The sequence below is a fragment of the Lampetra fluviatilis genome, chromosome 3 (genome assembly GCF_964198595.1).
Source record: "Lampetra fluviatilis chromosome 3, kcLamFluv1.1, whole genome shotgun sequence".
NCBI lineage: Eukaryota > Metazoa > Chordata > Hyperoartia > Petromyzontiformes > Petromyzontidae > Lampetra > Lampetra fluviatilis.
The window spans coordinates 3,237,794-3,258,688 of NC_136277.1; the positions used below are offsets into that span (position 1 = coordinate 3,237,794).

A 20,895-nucleotide genomic window follows, 5' to 3' on the forward strand; every position below is an offset into this window, starting at 1 on the left:
TGTACCTCGAACACACTGTAATTACTAAATTACTAGCTGTGTATTTCCCAGATATTTTTTCATTCATAAAAATGAGAAATGGCTTACTTGTTTGTGCGTTGTCCAACAGCCCCTTCTCTTCCAGCAGCCTCGCTTGAGTCCTTTGCACAATTGACTTAAACGTAGGCCGTTTTGGTTTGTTTTTTGCTTCCAAAGCCTTTTTAAAATTGGCCAAATACCTCGTGGTGGAATTCTGTTCGTCTACCGCAGTCTGTTCACTTTTGGACGCAACGGTTTTGTTTTCCTCACCTATGGCATCAATGTGCTGTTCTATGTCTGCTACATCTTGATGGCTGTCAATCGCCGTTACTGCATTAGCTGGGTCAATACATGAAAGCCCTTCTTTATTCGAGCTTAATTGCTCTCCTTTGTTGTCGGGTGATGGCAACTTGTTTTTGGAAATAATTTCCCCTAAGCTCAACTTACAATCTTCAAATTCTGTATTTCCTATGACAGGCTCTTGCGTGGCATCTGGTGAAGCACTCTGTACTACTTCTCGTCTTTCCAATTTTGCTAAGACTTCCTCCATAACTTCCACATAGTTACTTTCTCCTGTTTTCAAAATATTATCTTCACATGCCCCAATTTCTGAATCTGTTCTCTGGAAATGCAGGTCACTATCATCTTTTGAGCAGGTGATGGTGGCAGAAAGCTTCTCCAGACTGATAGAACTCGTATCAATGCTGGAAATGTAGCTCTGAGAGCTATTCGTACTTTCTAATTTAAATACTGACCCTAGTGCGGACTTTGCATGCTGCAGCGTGCTGCTACTAAATCGCCGAAAGCTGAAGCTTCCAACTGTTTCTGGCCTTTCGTCAGTTTGCTGTCTCTGCTGTAAGACAATCATCTCCTCGTTGTGCCTTTTATCCAAGAGCTCACTCTGGCTATGGAAAGCAAGTTGACTCTTATGTTGTGAGGACAACTCTACTTCCGTTGAGTTCTCCTGAAGTGAGAATCTGCTCATTCCAAGCAAGTGCATGCCTCTCTTCAAAGAGCTCACGAAAAATCTCTCTTCTTTAGCTTCAGCGATAGATGTAGGAGAGGGAACACTTGTCTGACTACAATCCTCCTGCTGGCCTTCCCAACTTAACTCCTGGTCAGTTATGCTGTCGTTGTCAAGAATTGGATAATCTGATGTTGATGTACTGTACACAAAATCTGTACTTGCTTCTACTTGTTGAAGCTCAACTCCAGAGTCACAGCTTTGCTTCACTTGTGGCCACTCATCATAAGTATTCAATTGTTCCATATCTTGCATGCTGTAAGAATCTGCATACGTTTCTTGAACGATACATTCGTTTTGTTCATGCAGCTGTCCCTGCTCAGGTGTCATTTCATTGTAACAATCATCTTCAAAAACGTCTGCCTGTTGACGTCCACTATCAAGGTTCTGATGCTGCTCTAAACAAATGTCATGTTCTTGTTGTGATTCGCCTTGATTACACTCAGTCTCATCACTGTAAACGTGAACCTGTTCCCAGTCACCACTATTGCTGTAAATTTCATTTGAATGCCAGTCAATATCAGCAGGTTGAGATGGTTCTAACTGTTTGAGTTCAGGCCAACTACTACGATTCTTGTCATGTTCCACTTCAATTACGTTTGCACAACCATCATCAATTGAGCTTGGATATATGTCAATAGTTTTTTCTGTTTCTACAGGAATGTTATCAGAAACAAATGAATGGTTTTCAATTGAATCCTCATCAGTATTGTAAGAACATTGCTCCTGGTTGTCCCAATGCAAACTGAGGCTGTCATTACCATCTGGATCCTCGTGTACCGTAGTAATTTTCTGCACATTCTCCCATTCTATCTCGTTTGTATCGTTTTTATTCCATTCCTCTTTTACATCAAACTGTGATGTTTCAATACCATAACTATCCACAATATCTTCCTTTACAAAAACAAATGTTTTTGTATCTTCACACACACTGGAATCATCATTATTCATGGAAGTGCCCATATATGCTATATGTGGAATCTGGAAGTGGCTTTTTGGCCAAAACTCATTTTCATCGATGGATGTTCCACTATCTGATGACAACTTTGATTTTAAAACGGGTGTATCTTCTGACAGATAATCACAATCGGATACTTCACTGTGTTCAAAGTTTTGCTGTTCAGGCAATGGATTATATAGTTCCTCATTTTCAGACACAAGTTTGGAAAGGTTCAGGTTCATTTCAGGGTGTCTGTTATGAGGCGAATCGGAATGGTGGCGCTCTATATTATAATGATCACGTTTTGCAGAGGACATCATTTTTTCAAACAATGCATCTGACTGAGCAGAACTTTGACTCATTACACTTCTTCTGGTGAAGTCATCATCACTTGAGTCCATAGATAAGGTCTGAGCGTCCTGCAGAGAGTAAATTTGTTTCGATGAAGTATATACTCGAGGTAAAGATAATACACTTGGCTGTTTTTGTACAGCGTTTGCAGTCCTGATTTTAATACTCATGCCTTTTAATCTGTAGCACTTTTTAAGAATTAATTCCTTCTCCTGAATATTAGCAACTTTAATTGCTATAGGTCTTGGTTTGACTGAAAGACTGTTTCTCTTTTCTCCCAACCGAAAAGCACTTTCAACTCTCACAGTCTGTGTGGCATCTGTCATACCCATTTTCGCAGAAAAAATATCATAGATAACATTGGTGCAATTTTCATTCTCTTGTTCTGGAACATTGATGAAATACAAACAGAGGCCATTTCCAGATTGTTTTTTATGGTCAAAATAATCATTTGTCGGTACATTACTGTGTTTGACTTGAACAAACCCAGATTGCAATTGTTCAATTTCTGTTTGTACAACTTCCACACTTTGAGATATTTCTCTGACTGAACGCTTCAGCGCATGAACCTGGTCCCTCAGTTCTACAATTTCAAGCTCAATTCGACTTATACCTTGAAGTTCTTGAAATATCTTTTCCATGACATTGTGAGTCTTATTCAGAATATCCTCCGACTCTTGAGATGAACTCATGACGCGATCTTGTTGTGACATGGACTTTTGCAAACGTTGGTGTTTGTATCCATCCGTATTGTGAGAAGTGTTGTCATGACCTGTTTTTTTCCACACTTTAAACTTCTGGAATGCCTTGCAGCCTGCAGACCATGAAGCATATTTGACTTGTGAAGATAGCTTGAAAGGATGCTTTGGAAGTTTTCTATGATCAGGCATACCAGGGAGTGTTTGACTTTTTACATCTTGATGATTCTTGTGAGTAAACGTGACAGAAGTCCTTGTTTCACATGCCTCTCTACTACATTTTGGTAACTGTTCCAAGCAGCCATCAGATTCACTTCCATCAGATTCAATTTCTGTTGACAGGTGGCCTGACTCCTCATGGAGTGACATTCTTCCTAAACCTTTGACTGTGCTAGGCCAAGGATTTTGAGACAATTCTGCATCACGTGTCCTCCTTGTCTCGACATCATCACCAGCCCAACTTGCACGACTCTTAGTCATTTTCTTCATCGTGTTCTTGAGTCTGGATGAAAGTTTTGGAGTTTTTGTTTGTGTAGAGTTTAATTGCCCAATTTTTGAGTCCTCATTGCAATCAGGTGTCCTTTGTTTGTCTCTTTTTTTATCCTCACCAGAAAACATTTTTAATACAAGTTTTGCAAGGTATGTCTGTATAAGATGTTGACTTGTATAAAACACCATGGGTGCCTTATACGTTACATAAACTTCAAGTAGCTGTTTAAAAATAACAAAGAAAACTATTTGGGGGTTTAGCACGTTCAATCTGTTGATCTTTCCTGCATCAAGGAGTTAAATAAAAATTTGACATGGTGCCATTTTTCACAGCAGAACATCTCTGAAAAACAAAAGTGCACAGGGCTGTACATGAGTAGAAGTAAAACAGCAAGAGCACAATGAAGACAGGAGGTGCAAGTACAAAACTCTTTTATCTTGAGTCGTCAGTCCAATCCTTATAATAAAAGCCCAACATGAATACACTTATATTTTGTTGAATATAATACGATATTTTTTACAAACAAAATAACTCTATTGACGTCTAAATCAATGTATACAAATACCAAAATATTGTAACTTTCATAGCACGAGTTAGAAAATGAATAAATCCCACTGCATTGAATATTACAATTTCTGAGACTATATGAAGATGTTTCCATATGCTGTTTAAACTGTAATACTATTTACTAAATGATAAATTAATGATAAATGAATGTCATGTTATAACTGACTGTAGAATTACTCAATGTTACACTGAATTAAATTATAAAATTATGTATCACATCATGTTGCATTGCGATTGCTTGAATGTATTTCCAAGTTTAAAGTTGGTGTAAAACATTTATTGTAGTAGAAAATGTATATTTTTAAAAGTTTGTGATAACATATAGCATTCAGCTCGCAAAGAATACAGAGGCCCCATATAGCTCTAGACACATGGCATATCATTGTTTCACTTGATTATCAGCCTTGATCAATTCACTGCTGACGAATAACCTCCCCAAGCCACCAGCATCTCTCACGATCCTGAAATGCAAGTCCAACCAAGACATGCGCATCCTGAAATCATCACTTCACCTCCTTGGTAAACGTCCTCTCCAGACGTGTTCCATCACTTGGCTCCTTTTCAGCAACGCATCCTGCCCAAGCCCACTTACTTTTCTTTACATTTTGAATTGTCGTTAAAGTGTGTATGTTCTCTGATGCAAGTATTTATATTTTTCTCTCAGTGTTATCCCAAGCATGTACCCATCTATACTTATTTGCATAATTTTAAGTTTTTGCAACCAAAAGTGTAAATTACAATGTTTCTTGTCCATGTCATAGCAGGTAGTACAAATTGATTAATCACTTGGAATGTTACTTTCATATAAAGTTTAACTTTCCAAAATAATTCCAGCCTAGGACTTCTGTTGCTAACTTAACTAAACCTGTCTTAAAGCCTTCCCAAAGTCTCTAGTTTCTGGCTCTGAATCTCCTTCTCGTGTCAGATTTGCAATAACTGCAGTCCTGCCTCCAATGCTTACCTAAAATTGTTGTTGCACCTCATGAATCTCTAGTTGTGCTGCGTCAAAGCTAGTAACAGTGTCATTTTGCTTGTTTACTCTCAAATTTCAGTCGTCTGCAACAACTGGGTTGTTTTATTTTTCGATTTAAAGCTTTCGTGACTGCAGGGATTCATCTTCTTGGTTCTTCATCTGAGGACGGCTACTTGCGTTGTGGCCGAAACGTCGTGAGAATTATTTTATTATGTTTTATTTTTATTATTTTATTACTTCCCTTCTATGTGACTTTACCGAAAGAACCAAGAAGATGAACTGGGTTATTGTCTGAACCAATATTTTCAGTCCTGTAATCTCAGGTCTTAAGAATACATGTCCTATGTTATTCCCTCAATGTAATGTAATCAATAAGAGAATCCATCTCAGTCTTACAATCGGGCAATCTCCATGTTAGCTTATATAACTTCTTATGTTAAAACTGTGCTACAGATAATTAATGTCTGTTCAAAACGTCGTGAAAATTGTATTTTATGTTTTATTTGTATTATTTTATTATTTCCCTTCTACGTGACTTTACTGAAAGAACCAAAAAGATCTGTTAAACAAGTAGGCTTTCGCGACCAGTATTATTCATAATAAAAGTTTTTGGGTTAGATCGTGTTATTATGTGTTGCAACCCTCCACCACCCGACACGGCCAATCAGTAAAAAGTGTCACATTAACAAAACGCCAATTAGTTACTTCTTCAGCCCACCTGTTTGTTGGAAAAGTGAATCCACCACATATAGAATTTGAGAACGACGTTTCGCTGGTAATTACATCCAGCATCTTAGGGCGATTTGCCAGAATAGTGAAGCCATCCACCTGCTTCTGGTCTTAAATCGTGGAGGATGACGTCATCATTGATGAACCCCATCAGGTTTTCAGATCAGAGGCGGAGGTGGGGGGGGGCATTGCAATTATGTAATAGATCAGTAATCAGCCACTTAGCATGTGGCTCTTCTGTAAGGAATTGCAATATGTAATGTGTATTACTTTATAATACGCTTCCAGGCTGAAATTGTTTGTATTCTTCTCAATTTTGATTCTCTAATTAGTCTTGACCAGTAATAATTAGTTTTGCATAACACTTCAACGTTATCGAAATCAATTGAATGTCGTTGTTGGCAAGCATGCTCTGCCACTGCTGACAGCTGTGTTTGAGATAATTTAATGTTCCTTTAGTGCTCTTTTAGTCTTATGCTAATGTTACGTCCCGTCTGTCCAACATAGCATTTACTGCATAAGCAATTTATCCGACATACACCTTCTGTTGATAACTTCGGTAATTCATCTTTAGTACAAGACACTAGTTTTAGAATTTTGTGTACCGTACCAAATCTTTCATGTTTTGCTTTTGCAGAACACGGGCTAATTTGTCAATAACTCCCGAGATATATGGTATTTAAGTTGTTTTCATAAAGTGATCACTTTCAGCAGTTTTGTTGTTCGGTCTTGGTTTGGCATTCAATGCTCTGTTAATTTGAGCGTGATTGTAGCCATTCAGTCGTAGTGCTTCTTGAACATGTTTAATCTCTCTCCTTAGACTTTCAGCATCTGACACTGTTTTTGCCCGATGTATGAGCGTCTTTCTGATATAGGATTTCTGTGCTGGGTGATGATGTGAATCTGCATTCAGATAGGCATCAGTGTATGTTCCTTTCATTAGACGCTGTGTGTTATTTTACCATTTTGACCGCGTCCAAGCAAAATATCCAGGAAGGGGATTGTGTTGTTTACCTCCATTTCCATGGTGAACTGGATGGCCGGGTTTTGTGCATTGAGATGATTTAATCATTCATTAAGTGTATCTTTACCATGTGGCCAGACAACCAAAGTGTCATCGACATATCTAAACCAAAAAGATGGTTTTAATGTACTTGAGGTAAGTGCTCTTATACTCTTAGGTTTTTTCGGTAAAGTCACGTAGGTAAAAAGCTTCAAATCTAGAAGTAAGTGCTCTTGTTTCAAAGTGTTCCATGTACAGATTTGCTATAGCAGGAGACAGAGGAGAACCCATTGCTGCTCCTTCCTTTTGTTTAAAGAAGTCTCCTCTCCATGAGAAACAAGTGTTATTTAGACAATGGTCGGCTAGTTTTGGAATTCTGATGTCCTATTTCATGCTGCCCAAGTACATGCCCTCACTCACCATACTTGGTTCGTACCTGGGCATTTTATGTTCTCTCGTCGTGAGAGATCATAATAACTGGGTACCATGTCCAAAGCTGACTGTCGTCTACTGTAGAATTGATCCTTAATATCTCCAAGTTGCTGTCCCCGTGAGTGCATAAGATTTGCCTACCAACACGTCGCAATGTCTAAACCATAGCCTTACTAATTTAAATCTATTTGTCAACTGACACTAAGTTGGTCAAGCACTTCACCATTTTGCTAATAGAAATCCTTACTCCTGCCTGATGCTTCCCAGCCTTCTTCCAACGATACCACAGACTGTAATCCTCAATCCAGGCATGAACCGATTCAAACTCCTCTCTCTACTGTAAAAAAGGAGTTTATCCGGACACTGGGTCAGACAGTTCGAACCACCTCCCACAAACAAAGTGGTATCTTTCTCTTTCTGTTAAAAAAGCTGAATATTAAAGACACAGTAAATGCAGCTCTATCAGAAAAAAGATCGAAACTTTTCTCTGTCAGTATACTGAGGCATATTCCACAGATTATTTTTTGTTGGTTACAGATGCAACAATTTATATTATTAATCCAACAAACCACGTGCGGGTTAACATAGCATTCAATTGGGTCCAAGCAACCACTGCTTAAGTGGCACAACAATGCTTTTCACATTTTCAGATGTGTGCCAGAAACAGCACCAGCCTCAGGCATTCTGTTAATGGAATAACATCCTTGAAAATGGCTCTACACAGTTACTCTTCTCGATATAACCAGTGACTTCTACAGTCCATCACAATACATTTGTTCGGGCTGCTTCAATCACTCCTTTATTACTATGATAAATAAAAAAATACCTGGGATTAATTTCATGTCCATGGTATATTTTCCGGAGGTGGTCAGTTCCCTCACCAGAAAATTATCGCGACAGTCATTACTTGCAACTCATGAACATGGTGGAGTGCCATCCTGACCAATCACAGGTTAAGCAAAGGGTGAGAAAAATCCACTCTATCATATCATGATTCAATCCTCATGCATGGCAAGAGCCGATCAATCAGGCTCCTATATATCTCACAATTACGTGTGCGTGTCAACACACACAGAAGTCATGCAGTGCGGTGGTCAGTGCACTCCGTTTAGAACCTGCTGACCAAAGTTTGATTCCTGGCCATTGCTAAGAACCTTCTCGTATTCACGTGCATTGTGGCTCTTGAAATACTGAGTTTTTTTTACCGAAATCGAAAAAAGGGCTCTGCTTGTTATTTTGGTTGCCGACCAATCCGAGTTGAACTAAGCCTTAAACAGGTACCCGGTGCCACACGTAAACATCAGCACTAATGCGAAGGTTGAAAATGAAAAAAAGGGGGCGATGATAACGATGCTGATACTACTGATGATGCAAATTGAGCATCCCTGTGTGAGTGTGCTTGTATATGCATGTGCAATGCATGCATGTGTGTGTGTGTTGTCATCACACACAAACACGGTTGTTATATGGGGAGCGGTAGTGTAGTTGTTAGCGCACTGCACTAAGAACCCGGCGACCCGGGTTCAATCGTCGCTATGGTAACCATTGACGATTATCTGAACCGGTCCTGTGCCTCCCCCTAGGTCGACTAAGCCTCAAATTAATATCTGGTGCAGTGTGTAAATATCGCCACTCAGAAGACAAAGGCAACCAGGAGTGGTGCTGGCCATCCACCCTCCCGTGCGCCGTGCGTGCCTTCATAGGTGCTCGCTAACAGCACTTGCCCCAACAGTATGTTAAGGGGAATGGGGGATCGTTGTCTTTGTGTTATCATCATACTGCTTAAGTCTCCCCACATCGTTGCTTTTACTTCATGGTCTTATAATGCCAAATTAATATAGCTCTCGCAAAAGAGCCAATTAGATCACTCCATCTCCACAGCGGTTGTCCTCTTTGACGTGTTTCCTTCTTTGGCTGTCTTTAATCACCAATCTTATCTATAAGCTATCATCCCTTTAAGTGATGTATCGTGCCCAAGCAATTCATGCTTTTCACAGTCAATAAGATCTCTCTACTGTGCATTTGGTTTATAATCCATGTGTGAAAACGTCTGCCAGAATCAATGTCTCCTATGCTTTTTTGTATATTCTACAACACTTCTTCCATTTTCTTTCTCAGAGTCCATGTTTCCATTCCATGCCATAGGAATGAATATGCACGGATTGAAAATATTCTCTTTAGTGAATTGTAAAGACATGCAATGTGTGTAACATGCAATATGCATGTGTAATGCATGGATGATTATAATTAATGTGTGTATATATTATCAGTAATATATTTAAGACATTTTAATTTAAAAAATGCATTTCCCAAAAAGATACATGGAACCAAAAATGCACAGTATTAAAACAAATAGATGCATGATGCCTGCTTCTCCACTCATTTGCCAATTAGCACCCATCTGCATCCGTCTCCGAATAATTGCAAGCCATTCCCAATTAAATCACATTTTTTGCAATTTCAATCGCGTTATAGGTTGCGTTTTCGGCCAGAATGGCTCGCTACATAACAAGCGCACACTGGGCACATGTGGGATACGCCATAAAACACGCACAGCAGCTTCAAATGGGCGCTCTGTTTGTTTTAACATGTTTTTGCACATCAAGTGCCATGGATAATGGACGTATCGTATAAGTGTCTGTGTTTGAGCATGTGTGAGTTTTTAGGAGTTCTTAGGATAAGCTTCATCTGTTCCAGCACTATTTATGAGCTGAAAGAACTGCTACTGGGGTAGAGGGCAGACCCACCAGGAAGTAAACCGTTGTTCATTCTGCAGCAAAATATGTTTTTTTCCAGGAAGATCAAGTAGGTATTGATTTGTGGTGGGATTCTACCACATAGTGGAGTGCACGTGTCGATATGTTTCATTAACAGCACGGGGCATGCAACCACCACTGTTGGGGCCAGGCCCGAGTCTTAACCAATCTGCTGCGTAGACTAAGCCATGAAGAAATGTGGTTTACTCACAAATAGTTGCTGGCTGAATGGAACAAATAAACTAAGCCTCGGTGTCAAACCAGAATCTGTTTTTAGTATTCACATCAGGACTTTTCCAAAAATCACCAAGTATCTGCATACACGTCAAGTAGGACTTCTTCTAAGGAACCTTAATCTAGAGTCACTGCCACCCTCTGCAAAATATAAAAAGGATAGTTAATGCTTTTGTCATATTAAAAGGGAATTAATTACCTGTATTCCTCAGTATGCAAGTGTCTCCCAATTGGATATCCTACACTCCGGCCACAGTTAAGACACCACAGCACAGAGAGTTAACTTAAAGAAGGCAGGCTAATATAGGCGACGTAAGAGTCAGTGGCCTGATCACTCAGCAAAACAATAAATATTTCAGTGAAGTTTATATGAATATACATGCCAATTTAGATTTATAAATGACAGAAATGTACAAACTCAGTAATCATTGGAAGGACGTTATTGACCAAGTAAAGTCTTAACCGACTGTGATGTTTCCATCCTACCTGCCTATGTCAGCTGTTATTTCCGACTGTTTTTCTTTCGCTCTCTGTGCATCTCTCTCCGATCTCTTCCAGTACTCCAGTGACCCGGGTGCTGCTGCGGGGTCCTCTTTCTGCCCTGCCTCCTTCCCCCCCACTTCTCTCTCCCCCCCCTTCTGCTGAAGCCTATATAACCTCGTGCTACGGCAGATCTCCCGCCTACTTCAGCAGTTTTTTCTTGCTGTAGTTGTCCCACCTGATGACGATTGCTTGTGTTGCGATTGAAACGGCGTGATCTATTATTTTTCTACCTACGTGACTTTACCGAAATAACCAAAGAGTATGGATTCCTGCAGTCACGAAAGCTTCAAATCAAGATAGAAATGTAAATATCAATCTAAGAGCTTTACGTAGCCTCTGTTATTTGGTGGTTTGACATAAGTGCAGTAGTCGCTGAAATGCGGTAACGTGGACCGCAGCTGTCACCTCATTTTCGTCAATTAACTGTCGTATACTGTCATGCCATAAATTCCCTAAAATTTGCTTATTTGACTGTTATTTTCTAAAATTTCAATGGAGGTAAATGCGAAAAAAACAAAATCCTCAGAGAGCTCAATGAAGATCATCACAAGCGTATAGCCTAGATCAGGGGTCGGCAACCTACGGCTCCGGAGCCGCATGCGGCTCTTTACGGGCTGCTTCTTGACGATATGTACGTATGTACAGTATGTACTCAGATGCATTGCGGCTCTTGAAATACTGAATTTTGTACCGAATTGGAAAGAAATGGCTCTTCTTGTTATTTTGGTTGCCGACCCCTGGCCTAGATAAAAGTATAACAAATATGCAGAGTGTATGGCTGAACAGATGGGCAGGCTTAACAATTTATTTACAATAAAAAACCTTTTTTTTATCCCTGATGGAGTGATGAACAGGACCTTGGATAAACACATTTAATTTACTACTATATTTGCCCAAGAATGTCAGTGTGTAACGTGCGTGACGTCACTCCACGTCGACCAGCCCCCCTCATTAATAATCATGAACAGGTTACATCCTCCACATGGACCCGGTCCTCATGAATAATCATGAACGGGTGACGTCATTCCGCATGGAGAACCCCACCCTCATTAATAATCATTAACGGGTGACGTCCTGTAAATGGACACCCCCCTCCATTGACGTCACTCCACATGTGGGGGGCGAGGCGCCTCCCCCCCCTTCCTCAGCGTCAACTTACAACCCTCACGACAAAGGCAGAACCCTCACGTCACGTGATCTCCGTAACGCTGTTGTTGAGACATAGAAGTAAAAAGGTCGTCATGATGAACAAGGGATTATAACCTTTAAATGAAATAAGTCTGTGTCACCACGCCCTGACAAACTGCACACGAATGGATGCAATGAATATCACGTCGCGGTCTGCTTTTCGCTTGCAACTTTCAGATTTACTGCGATACACCCGTCCTTGGACGGGCAAAAGATTAGTGGATAAGAGTTGTCCTCAATTCATGGTATAAACTAAACCGGGGTTTCCATTGGTTGCTATAACACAGTGCCACCACATTACAATCCACTACTGGGGTTTATTTGACCATACTTCACCACGCCGGTCAGTGCGGATTGGTGAAGACAAGGAGGATCAGTTTTGATATCACTCGCCACTGATGTTAGCCATGGCCAGGAATCGAACTTAGATAATCAGGTTTACAGTGCAGCACGCTAACCGGCATGTCACTGCTCCAGACCTAAATAATTATCGTTGGTATTAATATTCATGTGGCAAATGCACTTCATGTTCATTGCAAGCATTGAGGTGGGCCCCACAATGACAGGAGTGGCTTTATTTGTAACGTCTTGTATATCACGGAGAAAAATATTCACCAGTTAAAATGTGAAGAGATATATACTTGCAACCAACAGTTTCATGGTTTGTCGAGATATTTGACAAGAGGCATAATTTATTGTCACTAAATTATCTTTTGACCTATAAAATCCATGACATATATATACAATAGATACAGAAGCAAGCTATGTCTTTAGTTGACATTAATTTACTTATTTCAGTATTTTTCTCATGTTAAAGAAGAAATTCAGTAGCATGCACATTTTCATACATGAGAGTTTAAGAAAAAAATGTGAATACAAAACAATATAAAAAACAAGTACCTATGAAACAGCGTCATGAGTGATTATGTGAATGGAGCCACAACATCATATCTGCAGCCTTCAAGAAATGTCTACGATGTTTTAGTGAACTTAGTGTGCATGACTTTTGTTTAGCCGATAATTATGTTGCACCCATCTTGGCAGCTTTCTTCGCTAAGTTTTTTCATTTCCTGCAGTTAATTTCCATTGTTCAGAATATCTGAGATGTTAAGGTTTTGAAAAATACATCCTTTGTAAATTACTTGAGATTCCACCGATATACCCTGCTACAAAATTGTAATCAAATATAAAATAAAATTATTATGTTACTTTAAATACATATCAGGTCGTAATCAGAGTTATTCTTCACCTATGGTCGTTTTCGCATCGATATATTAGTGGCGTGTTGAGTGTAATCATACACATATATGAAGATATTTTTGAAGGAGACTTTAAGTCATATTTTTCCAATTCAAAACGAAGACCATCCTCCACAAAATCGCCATGCAGTACAATGGAATGCACATAAGAAATTAAATGCGCACCATGAATGCAACAGATCACAATGAACCCCCATAATACTGATCGATTTAAAAACAACTGCCAATATGATTTCAGACTTTGTTTTGTGCTATGGTGATACAGCAAAAGGAAAAAAAAACTCCAACTTCTGCAATACTGGCCAAGTATTCCTTATAGATGTCTTCACCTAACAATGTTTTTTGCAGCGAAATGCATATACAGATATTTACATATGCATGCCCCATGCTAAGAGTTGATACTCAAAGGGACAATCTTTAACAGACAAGAAACCCTATTAAATGAAAGAGAAGAGCATTCACATACAATATAAACTACAGTAATACTGTAACATAAAAGGTCTTAAGCGTTGGTGGCATGAAAGAACAAAAATGCAATTACCTGTACATTCCACTCTATCTCACATACACAGCAGGCACAACATTAGCCTGACAGCCACTATCTTAAACATGTGGTGCTACGGCCACAATTCACAGCAGCAGAGCAACTTGGCTATAACAAACAGCACTCTAGCCAGGTGGTCGTGGCTACACATGCCTATCATCCAGCACTGTGGAGGCAGCGAGGAGGGTTGGTGGCTTACACAATGGTCGTGAAACTCGTTGTCCATGGGCGTCGAGGTGCCTTACTCTGACTTGCCAGAAATGTGGCCCCCATCTATTCCATCTGTATGGGATAGTGTTTCTCACTTGCACGCATGGGTTTTCTCTGGGTGCTTCGGTTTTCTCCCACATTTAAACGTATTAATTGATCAACAACACCTTCATATATAGAGGACCCCAGAGCTTGGGGGGATCAGCGTCTGCTCACCACCTGGCTGCCTTTACAAGTTGAAATTATGATACAGGTAGGACCATTTCCACACTGCCCACCAGGGATTATTTGTCTGTCTGTCGTGCATAGCCATGCCCTCGATTTGTATTTCAAAGAGCGCTTCTGGCGGGCTCAGCACCACGTGACACGCCGCCCCACGCAGCTTGCGCCGCGTGACACGGATCGCACGAATGCGCTGTCCAACCTAGATCCGACCTGCCCACTCCGAAGGAACGTGTTTAATAGTATTATGCTTATGAGAACATTGGAACTGGGGTTGTAGAGATATAATTTTTCACGAGATGGGTCAATGTCACAATACATGATATAACGATTATCGTAATATCAGTTTCCATAACTGCATGTGATCGAATTTGTATTGTCTTGTTTTTGTACGTTGATGTACTTCAAGTATGAATAAATATTAATTAAATGCTGCTGCCACCTCCATCTTGGGATGAATTATATAGTTATCCCAGGAATCCATACCCTTCTCGACTATTACCTGACAGCTTTTCATGTGCCTACTAATTCTGTAAAAGGATAACAATGTATTGCAATACAATTTTTAACTATTATATTTATCTTGACTTAAAGCTTTCGTGACTGCAGGAAATCATACTCTTCGGTTCTTTCGGTAAAGTCACGTAGATAAAAAAAAATGTATATCTACGTTACTTAACCGATAGACCCATAGAGTATGATATTATATTTTAAACACATTTCAGTGAAAAGTATGACAATGATTTTCAAATAAAGCCAAGAAAAAAGTACAAAGATGTTTGCCCTAAATTGTGAAATTTAAGCCAATCATATTACAAAAACTCAATCCGTTTACAACTACATTTGGAGGAAACAAATCAAATCCAAATTAGAAAATATGTAATAATTTTAAATACCTAAATTGTGATAGTGGGGTAGTGTACTTTTTGTACACTACACGGGGATGTGAATGTCCCCTGATAACTCCAGCTCTTCCGAAGTTGTTCCCGTGTAAGACATCATATATCTTATATTTCACCTGACCATGCTGCCTCCAACATTGACCATATAGAACCTCAGTGTGGCCATCCTCAGAAACGTTCCTCGCTGCCAACGTCACTTGTCAGTTGTTGACTTCACATATTCTCGACAACCTCCATCCATGGCAGATCTCCAGATCCTTGGCCAGAGAACAACTTGGACCAATGTTTAAGCTCAATTTTCCGAACGAAACTCTTCCACTAACTTCTGTTGAAACAGTGTCATGATATTAATATCTGTACTAGACTACTGCCTATTCCATCCTTTCACAAATATAGAAATCCAAGGAGCTTCACAATCATTGTTGTCAATTTTCAGGAGTTAAATAAAAAAAATGGGGTTTTTATACAGAAACATAGTTTCAATGCAATGCACCTGCCAGGTAGTGATGTAAATTTCCTAGAAGGCTATATCATGATCCACTACGCTCTTACTAGATGATCAGGTACAGTATTAATATGCTTTAATGTCCACTCAGTACTAAATATTCACAATACACAGGTCACCTGACCCTCGCCATACAATCGAGTTTACATGACTTGTAATTTCCACAAATCAGGAAGATTGGATACTCAAGCACTCACAGACACTTGGCACTCACACACGTTCACCAGAAATCACCGATTGCAGGGCATAGCAGATACCAGTGGATGCAATAGCGTGGATGTCCAGCAGGTGGTAATTACCATGCTGTCACGGTTTTCATATTACTTCAAAGGTCATGGGTCGCTAAAAATCTAATTCAATCCCTGGATCATGATGGTCAGAATGAGCAACAGCTGGTCATGTACAATGAAAAATAATCATAAAAATGCTGTGACAGATAGTGCGTCATATGGACAAATACACAGGCTGTGCATAACTCACCCACCTCCTAAATTGGCTATGCCCCCTTCTTTGTTAGCTGTGCCTCTTCTCTGACTGACCCAGCCTCTCCAATCAGTCTCACTCCCTACACACTGGCCCTTCCCCAGCACGGCTACGACAGTTTTCCCCCCATATGTGCTTAGATTATTTGAACCAAAATAGGACCTCACTGGGCACTTTACAACAATATTCAAGAAAATTTTGCTACTGGCACAAATTAAGCTGCATGTATATTATACATCTTACATGAATGCGTGAATGATATAGTTTAATACATGAAAAACATGGAAATATAATACATGGTGTAGTTTCTTGCCAAAATAACGCATCGGTCAGACCACAGAAATTTTACCCAATCTTTAAAAAACATTTTTTATTTTATTTTTTACTGCTGCATTTTTATTTATTTTGCATGAATGAATAATGAATGTTTTAAATTATGAATAATTATTGGTATCTAATATTATTGACATTTCATGAGAGATGATATTTGTCATTTCACTTTACTCTGGTGAATACATATGAACACATTTCAATCATTTGAACCATAAATTGTACACACCACTGTCACGAATAATATTCTACATAAAGCTCTTGATGCAAGGTTGCCATTTTAAAAATGCCACCACAACTGACCTGGGGCGATTTGACGATGACCCAATATCCAATATCTTCAATTTGTGCATTCATTAACAGTACCAGATTTAATGCTGTAATCAAAAACCCCGCAATTATTTTTCAAATCTGTTCCACTAGTTTCTAATATTAAAATGCAACAAGTCAATGTACTGTATGCATAATAAGGGTTATGACTATGTAATTTTAAAATGTTAACAAAATGCGTTATTACATTAATTGCTATACTGAATGAGGACGGTGACATACCCTGGAATGTTTTCTCGTACAAGCATGAACTGTTTTTAATATGAAATATTGATCCTTTACAACTCAATGAAAACAGGTTGGGATTCAGGGTGTATTGTAATGGATATACTAGGTATGTAATTCCCTTTACCCACAGTAATTCAATGAATTGTGAGAATTTCAGAGACAAATCCTAAAGAGATTTTTTTTGGCATCAGGTTTATATTGTCTCTAGTTCTCATCGTCGATGCCAGTATTGTTTGCGTCATTAACCTAAACACAACGAATTCATGTCTTCTCCATGAACATGTGTGCCTTTGTTTCTCCAATCCAATTATCAGAAAATATCTTGTCTCTGTGAATAACCTTGGCGAAAGCACGCTACCTTGTCTGACTCCACCTTTAATATATATGTTGGTACTTCCTGTAATCTAGGGTGGCTGTTTTATTATTTATAAATATTTTGCAATTAAGACCGTATCAATTTACACCGAGTAGAGAAAGCATTTACCATCTCAGATCTGCTGATGACAATCATTATAACACCCAATGGGAATGTTAGAATATAATAAAGGCTGCATGCAACGTTGGGCTGAGGATAAATATGGTTTTAAAAAGGTCATATTCAACAAGTTCACTAAATAATGGGAGATAGCAGTCAAAGGAATACAACTAAAAAACAGAAGGTGTGTACCGAGGATAGTTATTAAAGGAAGATGGTGCAATAAAAGTATAAAATATAGAGGTGGACAAGAACAAATTGAAGTGCTTTTGGAAAAATGAACTTGATAATAAATGTAACAGAGCAATGTGTCTAAAGATTAATGTTTTTAATCATTGCCTCTTGCCTGCTATGACATATGGCTCATAAATAGTGATTAATGAGAGCCCACAACAAAAACTAAAACGTTTAACACGTAGGCTTTCGCGAAAAATAGTATTAATAATTATGTTTTTTGTGTGAGACCGCGTAAGTATAAATGTGTTGTAACCCTCCAACACCCGAAACAGCCAGTAAGGTTTGTCACGTGAACAATCCGCCAATTATTAGTGACGATGAACATGTGCTCAGGATTTGCACATATCACTAAAACAATCATGACACGCACAATTTGACGCACGTCAGGTGACAGAATATTTAAAATCAATTAATCTCGGCTCGTGACATGGATATAAACCATGTCCCAGTGAGGAATTTCTACCGCTCTGGCTCAACAGTATTCATCAAACTTTAACGAATGCAGCTGTCTATTTATAGTAAAGTCAAGATAAACGTGTAATTGTAAAACTGAATAAATTAACAACGTATAATCCAAAGGTGAAAGCCACATATAAAAGTGCATGTAAAAGTACCCCTCAAACGCCGAACATGGTTCAGAATCAGTTTTAACACGTCGCCTTTCACTCTAGACAAATCCCTGACCGATTTGGCCGTGTCGGGTGGCGGAGGGATTCGACACATTTATACTTACGCGATCTAACCCCCCTAAAACCCCTTTATTACGAATAGTTAATAATTCGCAGCGTGCAACCAGCGTGGACGCGCGGGGAGGGTTTAGCCGTGAGCGTTGAGGCGAGCAACAAGCTCACAGACGCGTGCCCTGCACAAGCACCCGGTCCGCCACGTCTCTCCATCCCTTTGTGTCCTCTCCCTCTCTGGGTCTCTCCTATAACCCATAGACTGTACACGCATTATGTATCTGTACGTGTCTCTTAGAGTGCATGTACACCGCTCTCTCGCCACATCTGTCCCGCCTGTCCCTTTGTGCCCACCGTCCGTCCCTCTTGTCACACGGCCGTATTCATTATTTAGAGGTGACTGCTCATTGTGGTTGTGTACAGAGTGTCAGAGCCGACAGATTGGAGCGCGTCAGATGGCGTGGCCGCACCGAGACAGCGCGAGGAACCCGAACGCAGAATTGGTTAAGGGGTCTATTGCCATAGATCATGCAGAATTTGAAATTTTAACATACCCGATTATGAATTCGCATTTTTAAATATTGACGTCATTAGTTGCATGGCATTTATGCACACATAATTATGGGATTTCATAATTCTCGAGTTTTTCATTGCAATGCAATTAGATTCGCCAACTGGCATACATGTATAAGGAATGCATTGAAATTGATTCCACACCCCTCGATCTATATGCATTCCTGTATATGTGCACACGCTTATATTCTACCCTATTGTACCTCGGAGGGGAATTACGCGATAACGTAGATGCAACCAAATGAAGCTTGACGACTGAACTTGCTCTGCGAACAGGGGATTCATGGTTCGTTTAGCATTGGCTCGGCTATATCTGGGGGGAGGAATTGCGCCTCATAATCTGATGTGATAGAACCAACGCCAACCTTTCCCTAATCTCTGCAGATGACCCTCACTCTTGGTGTTAAAAAAAACCCATCTTCAATCCCAGCTCTTATCGGCATTACTTTGCTGGTATAGTAAACACTGATTATCACAGTACTTTATTCCTCCCATAGCAGCCGGATTACAATGAAAAAACTACAGCAGCAATGTGAAGGTTAATGTATATTATACACCCTTTTTATACCGAATGTGCTGCTGCAAAAGTTACGCAAAATGACACAGCAGCTGATTTTATAACATCATGTTAAATATTGCAACGGTGTATTTTAAAACAAATTATTTTGCATTATTAACGTCATTCTTGTATAAATAAACTTTCACAATGTAGAGCAAAAAATATTGTAATTTACAGTACGATATGCTCTTATGAAATTCAGTCTTATTTACTTACGAAACCCAAAACTGTCGAAAATTTGGCACGGTATTCAAATGCTAGAAAATGTCATACTCACAAGATTGTGAAAAAAAAGTGCATGGCTGACCACCGAAAGCGTCCGAGGTGGTGCGCGATGCCTGCCGTTAACAACAGGTTATATCGTAATCCCGGGCTCTTGCGTTCATTGCACGAGGCTTAAGATCTCGTCGGCAAAGCGGCAGAAAATGGTGTTGGCTCCTCCATGCCACAGCACGGCGTTGTCTAAGCTAGGGTTGATTAACATTGCCTCTGCATATTGGCCAAGACGGCGGAGGCCCCTCTCTATCTTCTGCAACAACAACAAAACCCCCCAGCTGTTGTTCGGAGCAACGTCCGAGCCAGAAGCCACACGGCGCATAAAAGCAGGACAAGTTACATGTGACAGAATCGACCATTCCCATATATGGAGCAAGTCCCCGGGGAGTGGCGAACGCTGCATACTAAAATACTCGCGGCCGCAGCCGTCAAGCCGCCCCTGTACCCCCGCCTGCTGGTGCAGTACGTGCACAGCTTGCCGTTTTCTGTTCATGAAATTATGAAGAGGCATTCCAACATGTTCCCCAGTGTAAATGCCAAACGTGTGTTTATTTGTATGTGTATGGGGGAAAATAAACCTTGGCTCGTCACTGTCCACCTCATTGACATCCCACTTCTTTGCTTTAGCCAGTGCTCGGCAGAGCTGGAGCAGCAAACAGGTCATGAGTCTCCAGGCTTCAGCAGTGATTTGACGCCACAGCCCTCGTAATGAATGAGTTTTGAAATGAGGTCACGCTTTGTCGTGCTCCGGCATCTCAATTTGACCCAGTGGGCGACTAATCAGCAGCATATTCACTAATTCCATTAATCATTTTCTCACAAATGCAAAAATGTGTTAAACTAACGAAAAGGCCAAACCCAATTTTTAGTTAAGCAATTATGCATCTGCCTTTGCACGTTGCCAATGTTGCCAAAGGGGTTCATAGTGACATGTCATTGTCAGACCATATGTTTTTGCACTGTGGGTGTTGATAGTAAATTAAACATTTATGAGGCCCATCAAGCAAGCTTCATGAGAACTGCCATTTAAATACTGTTATGGTTTTTAACAAGGGACACAGTGGCTATAAATACTGTCCAACCTCTCAGGGACACATAATTTATATTCACATTTTTTTCCATTTCCTCTGTGACGG

At 39.9% G+C, this 20,895-nt stretch overlaps 1 protein-coding gene across 8 annotated transcripts in view; it reads right to left on the reverse strand.

Annotated features, from left to right (window-relative positions):
* LOC144951455 (protein unc-13 homolog B-like) overlaps window positions 1-20,895 on the reverse strand; it is a 250,122-nt gene that overhangs the window by 144,879 nt on the left and 84,348 nt on the right. Inside the window, exon 1 of one of the 8 annotated variants that reach the window (XM_078881797.1) lies at window positions 88-3,737. The exons of the other annotated variants lie outside the window; for them this stretch is intronic. Within the exon in view, the coding sequence (XP_078737923.1) occupies window positions 88-3,709 (3,622 nt within the window). The 5' untranslated portion in view covers window positions 3,710-3,737. Of the gene's footprint in view, window positions 1-87; window positions 3,738-20,895 lie in introns of those variants that run through there. 8 annotated transcript variants of the gene reach the window in all.